Source organism: Tenrec ecaudatus, chromosome 11, assembly GCF_050624435.1.
Source record: "Tenrec ecaudatus isolate mTenEca1 chromosome 11, mTenEca1.hap1, whole genome shotgun sequence".
Taxonomy (NCBI): domain Eukaryota; kingdom Metazoa; phylum Chordata; class Mammalia; order Afrosoricida; family Tenrecidae; genus Tenrec; species Tenrec ecaudatus.
The window spans coordinates 67,162,082-67,176,217 of record NC_134540.1 but is presented as its reverse complement, the minus strand read 5'-3'; the positions used below and the strand labels follow the sequence as shown (position 1 = coordinate 67,176,217).

The window sequence follows — 14,136 nt, the reverse complement described above, 5'->3', positions numbered from 1 at the left end:
CTGTGGGATGACTTCAAGAATATCCTACATGAAAAACACAAAAGGTCCTTTAAGAGACAGGAAAGAAAGTAAAGAGCTAAATAGATGTCAGATGTCGAGACTCTGGCAGTTGCTCTTCAACATCCAGCAGCTAGAGCTATTGGAAGAAAGGAGGATGTAAACGAGGTGGACATAGACTTCGAAGGGCAGCGTGAGAAGACAGAGCCGAGTCTGACAAGGAAATGGGAAAAGGCCTGGAGTTAGAAAGCCCCAGAATAAAAAGACACTTAGCATTTTTCAAACTGAAAGAACAAATCAAGTCTCAAGATACAATATTGATGAATTCTATTGAAATATTGAATGATTCGGAAAACATAAAAAGGAATGGAAGGAGTTCATAGTCACTGTACCAAAAAGAATTTGTTGACATCCAATGACTTTAAGATGCAGAATATGATAAAAAAAATTGATGGCATGATGCACCAAACCATGAGGGCAGTGTGGCCACAGGGAAGGATGCATGAAAAGAGGGCCACAGGGCTGGCCCAACCAGAGCCAAAGTGACCTCCTCCCTGGAAGTGGGTGCGGTGGAGAGCAGAACTGAACCTACAGGTTGGGGAGGGGAGCCAGCATGCCACACCCACACTGAGGCAGTCCTGGAGGGAGGAAGAGAAAGAGAACCAGATTGGACCCCACGCAGGCACACCAGGCTCGGAGGATGATGTCCCTGTGGGGAGCTAATGGGACACAGAGGGGACTAGGCAAATGACAGCAACATGTGTGACGCTGTCCCTTACTGGAGAAGACTGCGACAGAGGACATTTCTGGGGTCACATGGTGGGGAAGCAGCATGGTCTGACCCTCCCACAATGGAGGGAATCAAGAAGGGAGCATACCTGGATACACAATCTGGAGGAGAAAACAATGGGACCTACGGTTCCGGGGCAGACATGGGAAAAGGGGTGGTGGCGGGGAAAAGGGTAGCTTTAACAAACGTTGGGACAAAAGAATAATAAGCTATCCAAAATAGGCGGCGAGGAGGGTTTAAGAGACCTGATAGGGCTTGAGCAAAGGTAATGTAACTAAGAGGAATTACTGAAACCCAAATGAAGGCTGAGCATGATAGTGGGACAAGAGGAAAGCAAAAGGAAATAGAGGAAAGAGCTAGGAGGCAAAGCGCATTTGTGGAGGTCTAGATGCAGGTATGTACATATGCAAATATACTTATTTATGATGATGGAGAAATAGATCTATGTGCATATATTTATAAGTTTAGTCTTAAGGTAGCAGATGGACACTGGGCCTCCACTCAAGTACTCCCTCATTGCACGAACACTTTGTTCTATTAAATTGGCCTTCCATGATGATCACTTTTCCGACATGATCACTGAAGACAAATGAGTGTATAAGAAAATGTGGTGAAGAAAACTGATGGTGCCCAGCTATCAAAACATATAGTGCCTGAAGCCTTAAAGGCTTGAAGGTAAACAAGTGGCCATCTAGCTCAGACGCAGCCAAGCCCACATGGAAGAAGCACACCAGCCTGTGTGATCACGAGATGTTGAAGGGATCGGGTATCAGGCATCAAGGGATTAAAAAATCATATCATTATGAATGAGGGGGAGTGCAGATTGGGGACCTGAAGCCCATCTTTGGGCAACTGGATATCCCTTTGCAGAAGGGGTGTGGGGACGAGCAGAGCCAGTCAGGGTATAGTGTAGCAATGATGAAACATACATCTTTCTTCTAGTTCTTTAATGCTTCCTCCCCCACCCCACTATCATGATCCCAATTCTTCCTTACAAACCTGCCTAGACTAGAGGATGTACACTGGTACAGATAGGAACTGGAAACACAGGGAATCCAGGACAGATGAACCCCTCAGGACCAGTGGTGAGAGTGGTGATACCAGGAGGGTAGAGGGAAGGTGGGGCAGAAAGTTGATTACAAGGATCTACTATAACCCCCTCCCTGGGGGACAAACAACAGAAAAGCGGGTGAAGGGAGATGTCAGACAGTATAAGACATGACAAAATAATAATAATTTATAAATTATCAAGGGTTCAATAGGTGGGTTAAGGAGGGAGGGGAAAATGAGGAGCTGATATCAAGGGCTCAAGTGGAAAGCAAATGTTTTGAGACTGATGATGGCAACAAATGTACAAATGTGCTTGACACACTGGATGTATGTATGGATTATGATAAGCGTTGCACAAGGCCCCAATAAAATGATATTTTAATAATTATAGAAAACTTTGAGAGACAAAAATAACAAATGTGAAGCCACTGTTTGTCAACAGCAACAACAAAACACGGATGGCACCGAAGGAAGAAATGCAAGCAGCACTGAAGGTTTTAGCCCAAAACTCGGCTCCAGGAACTGATAGAACACCAAGCTGAAGTGTTTCAGCAAATGGGTCGTGCACTGAAATCACTGACTGGTCTGTGCCAAGAGGGGCATACGCGTGCCTACTCCAACAGAATACGGAAGCTGTCAGACAACATTGTTAATATCATACACCAATGAAGTTTTGCTAAACATAACTTCAAAATCAGTTGAAGCAACAACTTGACAGGGAGCTTCCAGAAACTCAAGCAGGATTCAGAAGAGAATGTGGAACGAAGGTTGTCGTCACTGAAGTCAGTCAGATACATGTTGACAGCGAGCAGAAAATAGCAATAAGGCACTTATTTAGGTTTTATTAACTATGCAAAAGTATTCACTGTGTAAATTCTAACAAAATATGGCTAACACTGCAAAGAGTGGGGATTCCTGAACAATTCATGGCCCTCATGTGGAATGTGTGCACCAACTAAGAGGCAGAGGCTTGAACAGAACAAGGCGATACTTCATTGTTTCAAATCAGGAAAGATGTGCATCAGGGTTGTAATTTTTCACTATCTTTATTTAATCTGTGTGCTGAGCAAGTAATCTGAGAAGGTGGACTGAGTTGACGAACTCCACTGTCAAAAAAGGAAGACGACGTTAACAACCCATTATATACATGACACCACATTGCTTGCTGAAAGGAAGGGGGACTTTTTGATGAAGGCCAAAGACCATGCATAGCCTTCAGCAATCATTATAGCTCAAGGTACAGAAAGCAAAACCCTTCACAACTGGACTGGAGGGTTCCTATTAGTTGGATTCAATGGCCAAGTACCTAAGAACAACACCTGTGAGAAAATGGATTTCTGTTCTTTAAAGTCACTCACGCCTGGTGTTTCTTTTATAGCAACACCAGGCAACTAAGAGAGTGGGTAAGCGGAGAGGGCAAGCAGAGTTTTTCCTGCTGCTGCGATGACTTTGCCCTTTCATTTGAGTAAAATGAGAAGTTGTGGGAATGTTTCAAAGTAAAAACTAGGCATGAATGGACTTGCATTTTCTTTTTAAAAAGAAATGCATATATATTTAGTTTTAATTATAAATATAATTGTATTTATGAGAATAGAGCAGCATACCCCATATAATTATTAATTATACCCTATATAATTAGTATACCCCTATAGAATTATACCCCATATAATTAAGTATACCCCATATAATTATTCTTCAGACTTAGGCACCAACCACTAAAGCTAGTGACATAGAAATTAAAGAATTGATTATATGAACTTCTTCAGTCTGCAATTGATAGAGCGTGCACTCAAAGAGCATGGATAATTATGGATGATTGGAATGGAAAACTTGGAAACAAAGGAGCAGTTGGAAAGTATGGTCTTTGTAAGAAGAATGAAGCTGGAGATGGCATGATAGGATTTTGCTGCCCATCTGGAGCCTCGCCATCGTGTCTTCTCACAGATGGAGTCCATTTGATGTGTGTGCATCTCATTGGTTGTTGAAAAGATTATTTGCTACGAACAAGTCATTGATCCTACAAAATCTATCATGGACTTGTATTTTCACAGGATCATTCTGCTTGCTAGTTGAGCATAGATCGTGGAGGACAACGTGAAAATTCTGAAGGCAGTGGTTCCCTGTTGGGCTGCTAACAGGGAGGTCTGCAGAAGAAAGATGAGGTTTTCTCCTCCCGTACAGAGTTCCCGTCTCAGAAGCCTGTACAGGAAGTTTTTGTACCTTGTTCAATAGGGTCACTCTGAGCCAGAACGGACTCGATGGTGTGAGGTGTGGTTTGGATGCCCCGTGGCACCATGTGTGAAGAACTGGGCTGTGAAGATGCAAGGGCATCGTTCCATAGAGCACCAAGGGCTCTATGCTTTACCGTCTCAGAAAGCCTACGAGCAGGTGTGCTTCATCCTATAAGGTCTGTGCGTTAGAATAGAATCTGCAATAAGGTGACAGAAACCAAACGAATTCCTGACCAAAGTGCACAGAAATCCAATGGTTGGACAATGGACTTTGAGAATGAGAACATAGTTTTATTGAAAGCCACAAAGCAAGGGACCAAGGGAATTGTTCCTCAGATCTGACTCCTTGAATATCTGGTGTTCTCAATTGAATAGGGCAAAGGACAAGTAATTTATACATAGCGATAAGAAAAGGGTGGGATAAGACCGGGGATTCATTGAGTTCACGGATGTCTTAGTTTAAAGGCCATGAAGATTTTAATTCACAGCACCGGTATACAAGAAGTTTGGGGGTGGGAGGTGGAGTAGGCTTGGAGAAACCCAGAATTTTTTGTTGAGACTGAAAGGCTTTGCCCGTGCAAGGAGTTCAAACTAACAGGGATTGGTTTGGGCTGGTTATCTTCTGAGGGTAGGTCTTGATGTATGAAAGATAACTGAAAAGGGAAATTACCTACTGCCATGAATTAGCACAAGAATGGGACAATCAGTCTCCAGATATGGTGATTTTATGATTTCAAGGACTAGAGGGTAATCAGTAAAGGCTGGAGAAGTGGAATCGAGTCTGGATCGATTTGGAAGTCAAGGCCACGGGATTTGCTTGCAGAGTGACTATGGAATGTCTCAACAATAGAGGTCAAGGAGAACTCAAAGAATGACGTTTCCATCATGTCCCCAAACTGGCTTCTGAGTGATGATCAAGATTTCAGTTGGACATGTTAAATCTGAGAGGGGTGTTAAGTTTCCAGGCTCAGCGACGTCCCTTGGGCGATGTTGTCGTTGGGTGTCATTGAGTCCGTTCAGGCTCATGCCACCCTCAAGTACAGCAGAATGAAACGTCCGACACATGTGAAATGGAATCTCACCGTCGTCACTTAAAAAAAATTCTGACGAGGACTTCCAAGGCAGAATCGTTGGTTTTTCTGGCAGTCCACACTACTTTCAACACTCTTTACCAATGCCATTCTTCTAGCGCATCACTTTCCCTGAGGGCTTTGTCATTTCTTGTCCTGCTAGTGCATGCATGTGGGGTGACTGAAAATCCATGACATAAGTAAGGTGCCCCTCAATCCTCCAAGTGGCCTCTTTGTACTCTAACGCTTTAAAGACGTCTCGTGGAGCAGTTCTGTGCACCACGATATGCCATTCGATTTCTCGCCTGCTGCTTTCAGGAGCTTGGATTGTGGTGCAACATAAAAGGAACGCCTTGCCAACTTCTGTGTTTCCTCCATTGATTATCACGGAGTTGATAAACTGGACCAACAAGTGCCTGCTGGACCAGTTGTGAGTTTTTGTTTTTTCTTTTGCATTGAGTTGTAATGGTAACTGGAGACTGCCGCCTTTGATCCGCATAAGCAAGGGCTTCCAGTGCTCGTTGCTTTCAGCGAGAAGGGCGTGCCATCTGCAGAACCCGGCTGTTCATGCGATGACGGCTGAGCTCTTCTCCAGGCAGCCCCGTGCGTCACGCTGTTTTCTCAGCACGCAGACTGAATACGTGTGGTGAAAGAGTACAGCCCAGGCGCACACTCTTCCTGATTTAAAATCACGGATATGCCGCGATCATTATGAACAATTTGCCTCTTGGTCTGTGCACAGGTTCCACATGAGCACAATTATTTGTTCTGGAATGCATACGCTTCACATATCATCCATATTTTGTCATAGTTCACACAGTCAAATGCCTTCACATAGTCAATGAAACACAAGGAAGCATCTTTCTGGTGTCTGCTTTCAGCCAAGATCCAAGATCTATCTGACATCAGCCAAGATATCTCTCATTCCATGTCCTCTTCTGAGTCCAGCGTGAATTTCTTACAGTATCTGTGGATGGACAAGCAGAATAAAGGCATGATCCATTTATAAGTAATCTTCCGTAAAATTTGACTTGCATATTAATGATCTTGTTATATGATTTCTGTCCTCTGTGGAGTCACAGAGTGACCTATCTCTGCCATTCAACATTGTTCTGAGGTCACTCCAAATCAACAGATGCTCCTTTAAGAGTGATTAGTGAATCACTTATTACTTCTTCCTAGGCTGATCTCAGTCTGGGGGTGCTACTGAAATCTGTCCACCATGGTGACCGACCAGACCTGTATTTGAAATACCAGAGGCATAGCTTCCAGCTTCACGGCAACACACATGCCACCACAGCACAACAAAATGACAGATGAAAATGATAAGATACACAAATCTAGACTTCATAGAATTAATCTTATGTTAGATATATGACTTTGTGATTTATCAATGTATAGATAATATTTTAAATTATCACATGATAAAATAAGCTAGACAGCAAACCTATGTAGATTGAAAAAGTAAATAGAAACTAATATAGATCTGAGGGACAAGCCTTGGTATTGTAACATTAGGTGTTGGGGAAAAGAGGAGGAGCCAGCAAATTTCCATGAGAACAAACAATAAGCAAGAAAAAACTTAGAGGAAAGTTCATGAGTGCTGTTTCACGTTGCAGCCTGGTCAGTAAGATGAGAACTGAGACTCATATTCTCAGCCATCTTGTTTGCTAAGTCATCATTTATTGTGGTCTAGTCCTTAGACAAGAACTGAGACTCGGATATTGTGTGTGGTAATACAGGTGGTGACCTGGACGAGTGGCATTGGTGCAGTGGTGGGAAAAAGCCCGGATAGAATTAGTTTAAGAGACATATTCAAGGAGAGAAAGCAGACAGCAAATGCAATCCATTGAAAAGATTCTTCTCAGCAAGGGCAACTGGTAGTAATGATGGGTAATAAAAGTATTTATTTTTTAAAGATGGTAGAAATGAGAACAAATGTGATGCTGATGGGAATGACTGAGTAGAAGATGAACAACTGATGGTGTGTGATAAAGAGAGGTAGGGAAGAAAGACTGAGAAACTTTTTTTTATTGTAATTGGTTGTTTTTTTGGTTGTTTTTTTTTAGCATTTTATCCACCTCATACACTTACAGAATTCAATCATGTCCAGACGAGTTGTACAATTGTTATCATGTTCAACTCTCAAGCATTTTCTTTTTCTTTGTACTCACTGTTATTCATGTAGTTATTATTGTTTTTCTAATTGCGGCAAAAATATACACAACAGAACATCCCAATTCCACAACTTCTACTTGTATAATTCAGTCTCATTGATTATACTCTTGATGCTGGACAGCCACTATTGATCTACTTTTCCAAATTTTTCTACCACCATTGACATGAACTCAATGCCTCCTACACAACTCTTTCCCCTTCACCTAATGTAACCATTGGTCAGGTTTGTGTTCTTCCCCCTCCCCCACCTGTGTTTTCTTGATATAGTATCCCCGTATCATATACTTCCATGGTTAGATAGCTTTTAAAATGAGTTGTATAATCACAATCAATTCTAGTGCTCCCTCCTTATTTCCCACCCCAGCCCCACATCCCCTATAAACCTCTGCATCAGTTATTATCTCTATGCATCTGCTCCTTCTGTGCTTCACAAACTGGGAAACCCAACAGAAACAATAAAAAACAAAATCAGAATAATGTGGTAAGGATAAAAGAATCATAATACAAAGAGAAAAGCACCAAATAATGAGTAAGAAAGAAAAGACCGCCATCCAGATGAAAAGAGCCAGGGAAGAAATCTGTGTCATGGAACAAGCAAGAAATACTTGAGCCTAGAACAAATTTAGGTTGGGTCAAGTGGGAGGTCAACTCACCAAGTCTCAAGTTTGATCCAGCGTATTCAAGTTTGCGATGATCTCTGTTAATAAAGCCATTCGAGACCCTCACCTGTGGCTAGAGGGCATCTGCCAGCAGCTTACTCTCACAGGCTACTCTGAAGATGGGTTTGAGTCTCCCATTGTCCTCTATGACTTTATACAAATATGGGTGAGGAGTATTGTTAAATCGGGGAGTGCAGGGGGGAATTTTTTGCCCCCATAGAGGAATTAATTTGAGAATGGCAAATGTGGCTTGGGCAGCAAGGCATCGGTGCAAAGCTGATGCTGGGAACACATGTTGCGGCATGACTATTGGAAACTCTGTTGTTTTAATTTTCTTAGCATACAGGAAGTTGAAAGTGAGGATGGGGAAGAGGTATTGACATTTAAAAAAAAAGGAACGTTCTTTCATTTCTTAAACAGTCAACAAATATATATTGAGCCGAAAGCCAGGAACTTTGCCATTTAATAAGCATTCTGGCGGTGATTATAAAATCAGTAGGTAAACAAGCTGAATTCAGATGATGATTAGTACTAATATGAAAGTAACCTGGCAAGGAAAAGGGTGGCGGTAGTGGCAGGCAGAGGGAGCGTGTTAGGGTTCTATTGGCAGAGGAGATAGCTGCAGGAGAGCTGAGTGAAGGGAAACTACAGGCAGGGGAGGCAATGTCCAGGCTGAGTGAAGGCAAGACCCAGGAGCATCGGGGCAGGAATACGGTTCTCTCTTGGGGGGAAATGAATAAGATAGGCGTGGCTGTTGTCCAGTAGGGTTGCAGGTCAGTGGTGGAGGTAAGAGTAATGAAGAAAGTAATGTTTGAATGGTATAGACCCTGTAGACCTGGTTAATGTCTATATTTTTATTGTAAGGCAACAGAAAAGTATGGAAGCATTTTAAACTAGTAGATAACACCATTCCATTTTTCATCAGCTGCTGATTCACTTGGTGGTAAACAGATGATAGGTTTAGGTCAAGGAGAACAGACTAGAACATTATCTCAATTGTCCAGGTAGTGGTCTGTATTGGGGTTTTGTAAGAGGACTTGTGAGAAGCTGCAATATTACTCCAGGCATATTTTGGGAATAGTCCTCAGGACTTGCTGCTGGCTTGGGTGTTGAAAGACAGCTCAAAAACAGAGATGCCAAAGAGGACTCTTGAGTTTTTGACGGCTCCTTATTGAATGGATTAACTGGATGGCATTAACTGAGTGATGTAAGTTTTTAGGAGAACTCCTATGAAGCTGAAAATGAGCCAAATTCTGGACCATTTCTGTCTCTAAGAACTTGTTTCTATATAATTTACATAGAATTACTTATTTTACAGAAAGTGTATAGTATATGAGAAAATTTCTTTGCTATGCAATATAGAAGTCATTTTCCTATTTCTCTATTTGCTTTTTGGTACAAGTCCTCTGATTTGTTAAGTAATGTGTCTTTTTCATGAAATTGACCTTTCTCTATGTCCGACTGTCTCTGCCTGTCCTTTGCCAGGGCCGGGTCTTGCACTGGAGTGCCTCTTCTTGAAGTTTTCACAAGTGGGTTCCTGGATTTCCACTTTCAAATTTGCATCGGCTTCCTTTTCTAGAAGATTCCTTCAAACTTGTGTGAAAACATGTTCCAGTTCGTGACTGCTCACCTGGGGCCCCTTGTTCACATACTTGTCCCTTGTATCTTTCCCCGGTGGCTCTGAATTTGAGGATGGGTCCTGGGACGGTGAGGTTTTGTGCAGATGCTCTCGGCTGCTCTTTGCAAGGTTGTTTTTCGAGCCTTGTTCTACTAGATGGAGAAGCTTTTTCCAACTTTAGAACATGTCTCGGTTGTGAGAAAGTATTCTGAACAAGCCCAATGCCTCCCCTTTCTCTTCTTGACTTTTCTCTCTTACATTTCAGGATAAAAAGATCCTGGACCTGTACAACGGGGACAAGCCCATGGAGCCCTTCCTCTTCTACCACGACAAGAAAGGCAGGACCTCCACGTTCGAGTCTGTAGCCTTCCCTGGGCAGTTCATTGCCTCCTCAGGGATACGCCAGCCCATTTTTCTCACTTCAGAACGGGGAGAAAAGTACAACACTGAGTTTGATTTAGATAAAAAGTTTTGAAACCAGGCAGGAGGTCGAAACGCGGTCACACTTCCATCTTCTAATTCCCAATGTGGTTTTGTCGAGATCTTATCATTAAAATATTATGCCATTTCCCACCCATATAAAGAATTGAGCAGGGCTGCGATGATCTCATTTTAGGGATGAAGAAGAAATAACCAAGGAATCAAATGTGGGCCCAGACCAGGAAGGATGGATTGTTGTATGTTCTCCTCACAAGTCAAAATTCTCCAGCTCACAGTCACGTGACTTCAGGACCCATAGTCACGTGACTTCAGGACCCAAAGACAGTTCGCTGCAAAACGCTTAAGAAATTTACCCAAGACTTGTGACTCGCATCATGTTGCTCTTTGTTATGTTTCTTTTCCTTTTCCAAGTCTCATTTTCTGTAATCTTACTATCTTGTCTGTGTCCCTCTTTGACCTTTAAAAATGAAAGGACCCTTGTGTTTTGGAATTATTTTGTCCTCCTTTCCCCAATTTAAATGTATACACCCATAAAACCAAATATGCATGTTTATGTATATATAAACGCAAGCGATCTAACAAAAACAGATCTAAAGTGAAATGCAAAAAAATCAAAGACTAAACTGAAATTAGTAGACTTTAATTGAACGAAAACTGTAATCACAGCGGCCAACAAGGGCATAGGGTATGGCCAGGGAGCAAAGGAGCCTTGTCAGTGGTGGTCAGTTCAAGGCAGGGAATCAAGCCTGAAATGAATTCAGTGAAATGACAGTGCAGACTAGCAACTCTGCTTATAGCTTCACAGACTTGTGTGCTCCTGCTCATGCTAGTCTTTTCCACTTAGGCATATTCACCATCCTTTGAAAACTACCGTAAGTTGCTTTAGAAGGCTCTTTAGGGGACAGAAAGCTTGCTTTCCCACAAGCCATGCATCAGATGATGCATTCTGATGAAATTTCGTATGTGCTTTTAGAAGTGACTATAGAGAGATTTAGCTCAGTTCAATTTATAAATATCATACATTTGCCTAGAGTTGACATCAATGCATAAAATGCATAAAATGCTTGCTTCCTTAGGTAAAGTCTACAAAACAGTGATAGTAACTAAAACTTTTTTTTTACTCTAGAACAATCAGCTTTCATAGCTCTGTTAGGAATGCCAATAAACAATTTGGAAGCACCAATTTAATGCAATGTCTCGATTCTTTAACATTTTCTTCAGTTGTATGCAATTTGAGCTCTGCAATTGTATCAAAATGGGCCTTTAAGCTAACTAGTTTTAGGATATCCATAGAAAAATCAGTCATTGAATACTGAGCTAGTTAGTTTGTTGTGCCAACCTGGCTGATAAACACATGTGGGGTTAATTGAAGGGCGGAGGGATAAATGGCTCAGTGAGCCTCGCCTTTCTAGCTCTCAGGTCTCTTGCTTTGTGATGGTCGCACCAGGATGCAGCTGCCTTAGCAGTTCCCTGCTGCAGCTTTCAAGACTGACTTCCTGAAGCTATCCTCTAGGAGAAGCCACATGGACCTACCCCAATCAGCCCTGGGTGCTGGAGCACCTGGGTGGAGACCCCTGCCAGAGCTGAGATGCTTACACATTCACTGATTTGGCTTTCCTCCTGCAGTCGGCATTGTTGCGTCTGTTTTGTATGATGGAGGAGGACTTTGTGGACTAGTGTTGGACATATGGGTTAATGGGTTGATGTTGGACTTGTGGGCTTGGGCAGCACTGCATTGGGATATTTTCTTGATGAGCACTTAACCTTTACATAAAACTCTATTATACATGAATTTCTGTGGATTTGTTTCTCTAAAGTACCCAGACAAACACAAATAGTTACCTTTTTTTTTAAACTCAAACTCCCTGTCATCAAGTCATTTTTGATTCATAGTAACCCTACAGGACAGGGTAGAACTGCCTCTGTGGGTTTCTGAGACTGTAACTCTTTACAAGAGCAGAAGGTCTCATCTTTCTCCTGAAGAGTGGCTGGCAGTCTCAAACTACTGACCTTGGGGTTACCAGCCCAACGTGTAGCCACTACACTGCCATGGCTGGTTTTGACTATTATACCCACTGCCAATAAATGCTAACATTACTATGTGTTATACATTAACAAATACTCTGTACAAATGATAATTTACATTAGACTCACTGCTAATAAATAGGTTGCTACACAGACAATTGGGATCTGATGACATATTTGTTGGGACATGATTATGGTTCTGAGGTCTGTAGTGAATCTCTATTCACCATTATAAAAAAGGCCAACTGACAACGAGTCAAGTCTCACTCATAGCAACCCTGTGTACTCACTGCTAATAAATGATGGCAGGTACTTAGATGGGTTATTGGAATCTGATTGATTATGATGTGATTATGGTTCTGTGTGCTGCAGAACAACCCATCCTACCGCAGGCTCGGTGATGATTCAGTGTTCCCTTCTGTGAAAATGTTTGTTCACGCACGACACCATGATACCCTGGACATCTGTGACTTGGCACAGATCATAGCTCAGACAAAATCCCAAACAGGAGGTCTGATGTCATGAAGGTGGTCACCCTGATGATTCCGACTAGGCCCTTACTTCGGGTTTAGAGTACAATCGAAATGAAAACACCAAGGTTCAATATCCACATGGAGAGTTAGTAGAACCGAGACACAGACTTCCATGGAACGTGGTTTGCACATGACACTTGAGAAACATTACTCTATGTCCTCGCTTTTAAACCAGGGAAGGCTTCTATGAATAGTGATACCCTTCTTTTCCATTTTGAAGTATTTCAGCAAGTACTCTCGGGGGATGCTGGTGATTAGTCCAGCTTGAAAAATCCTCTTCTGCATCATCCCATTGGAGTTTTGTGTGTGAAAAGACTCAGGTTTATCATGCTAGGGATGACTTGTGTGCTTCTACAGAAATAGATGCATAACAGTTTATAGATTTTGCTAATTTGCTTGATTTTGGCTTCTCTAGAATTGTCCTCTAAAAGTGAATTGAACTAAATAACTTATAGAAAAGTTGTTAACCCCTCACATATAATTTCATGATAGCCTAAAATTGGAATAAACCCAAATCTCTATCAGTGAGTGACCAGATCCATACATTATGGTACCATACAAAATACTACCGCTCATCAGTAAAAAAAGACATGAACTGCTCATACAGATACAACTAGATGAATATAAAAATCATTATTAAAGGAAATCAGATAGAAAAAAGTGCATACTGTCTAAATTCATTTACATGATTTTGAGAAAGATGACCCAACAAAATACTAAAATTACAGAACAATATCATTAATATCACATGCAAGTAAGATTTTACTGCAAATTACGCAACAATGGTCACAACAGTACAAGGGGATACCCCCCCCACCCAAAAAAAGGGGGGAGGCTTTTTTTCAAAGCTATGAATTAAATTTTTTTTTACAAAACAACTTTATCAACTTCAAAGCCCTCTCCATTACAGTTAATACATTCGTCAAATATGCCATTCCATTCTTTTCAAACTCATCTGTTTGGATGGCTGACAGCTCCTACATTGTTTTTTATCTTCACCTCTTCTACATTATCAAGTCCCTGTCCTTTCATGTCCCTCTTTGTTCATGGAAACAAAAAGAAGTTGCACGGAGTGAGGTCAGGTGAATAAGGCATTTGGGGCAAGATAGTATTACTGTTTCTTGCCCCAAACTGACAGTGAGTTGGCTGCATGAACAGGTGCATTGTCATGATGGCAAAACCAGTCCCCCATCTGCCACAAACCAGGCCTTTTTTGGTCACACACTGTTAGGTAATCTTTTCAGAAACTCTAAATAGAATGCTTCATTAACAATCTGCCCTGGTGGAATGAACTCTAAATGCACCATTCCTCTCATATAAAAAACATGAACGAAAAATAAAACAAATGGGCATCATGATTTTTTATTTCAGTTGATGAGCTCTTTTTGGGTGAGGTGATGATGGTGTCTTCCTGACTGATGTTTGTTTTTAGGGTTGTAAGAACAGCATCATGAAAAAAAAGTCTGTCCCTTTGGAGCTGTTCTTTCAAAGCACAGTGTGTTTTCACTCAACAGTCTTTTAAATGGTCAGTCAGAAATGAAACC

General features: G+C 41.7%; 1 protein-coding gene across 1 annotated transcript in view; it reads left to right on the top strand.

Moving 5' to 3' along the window:
- Positions 1 to 10,179, top strand: part of LOC142460958 (interleukin-36 gamma-like) — a 38,163-nt gene extending 27,984 nt beyond the window's left edge. Inside the window, exon 6 of the mRNA XM_075562663.1 lies at positions 9,859 to 10,179. Coding sequence (XP_075418778.1) covers positions 9,859 to 10,068 — 210 coding nt within the window. The 3' untranslated portion in view covers positions 10,069 to 10,179. The remainder of the gene's footprint in view (positions 1 to 9,858) is intronic.
- The last annotated feature ends 3,957 nt before the right edge of the window (positions 10,180 to 14,136 follow it).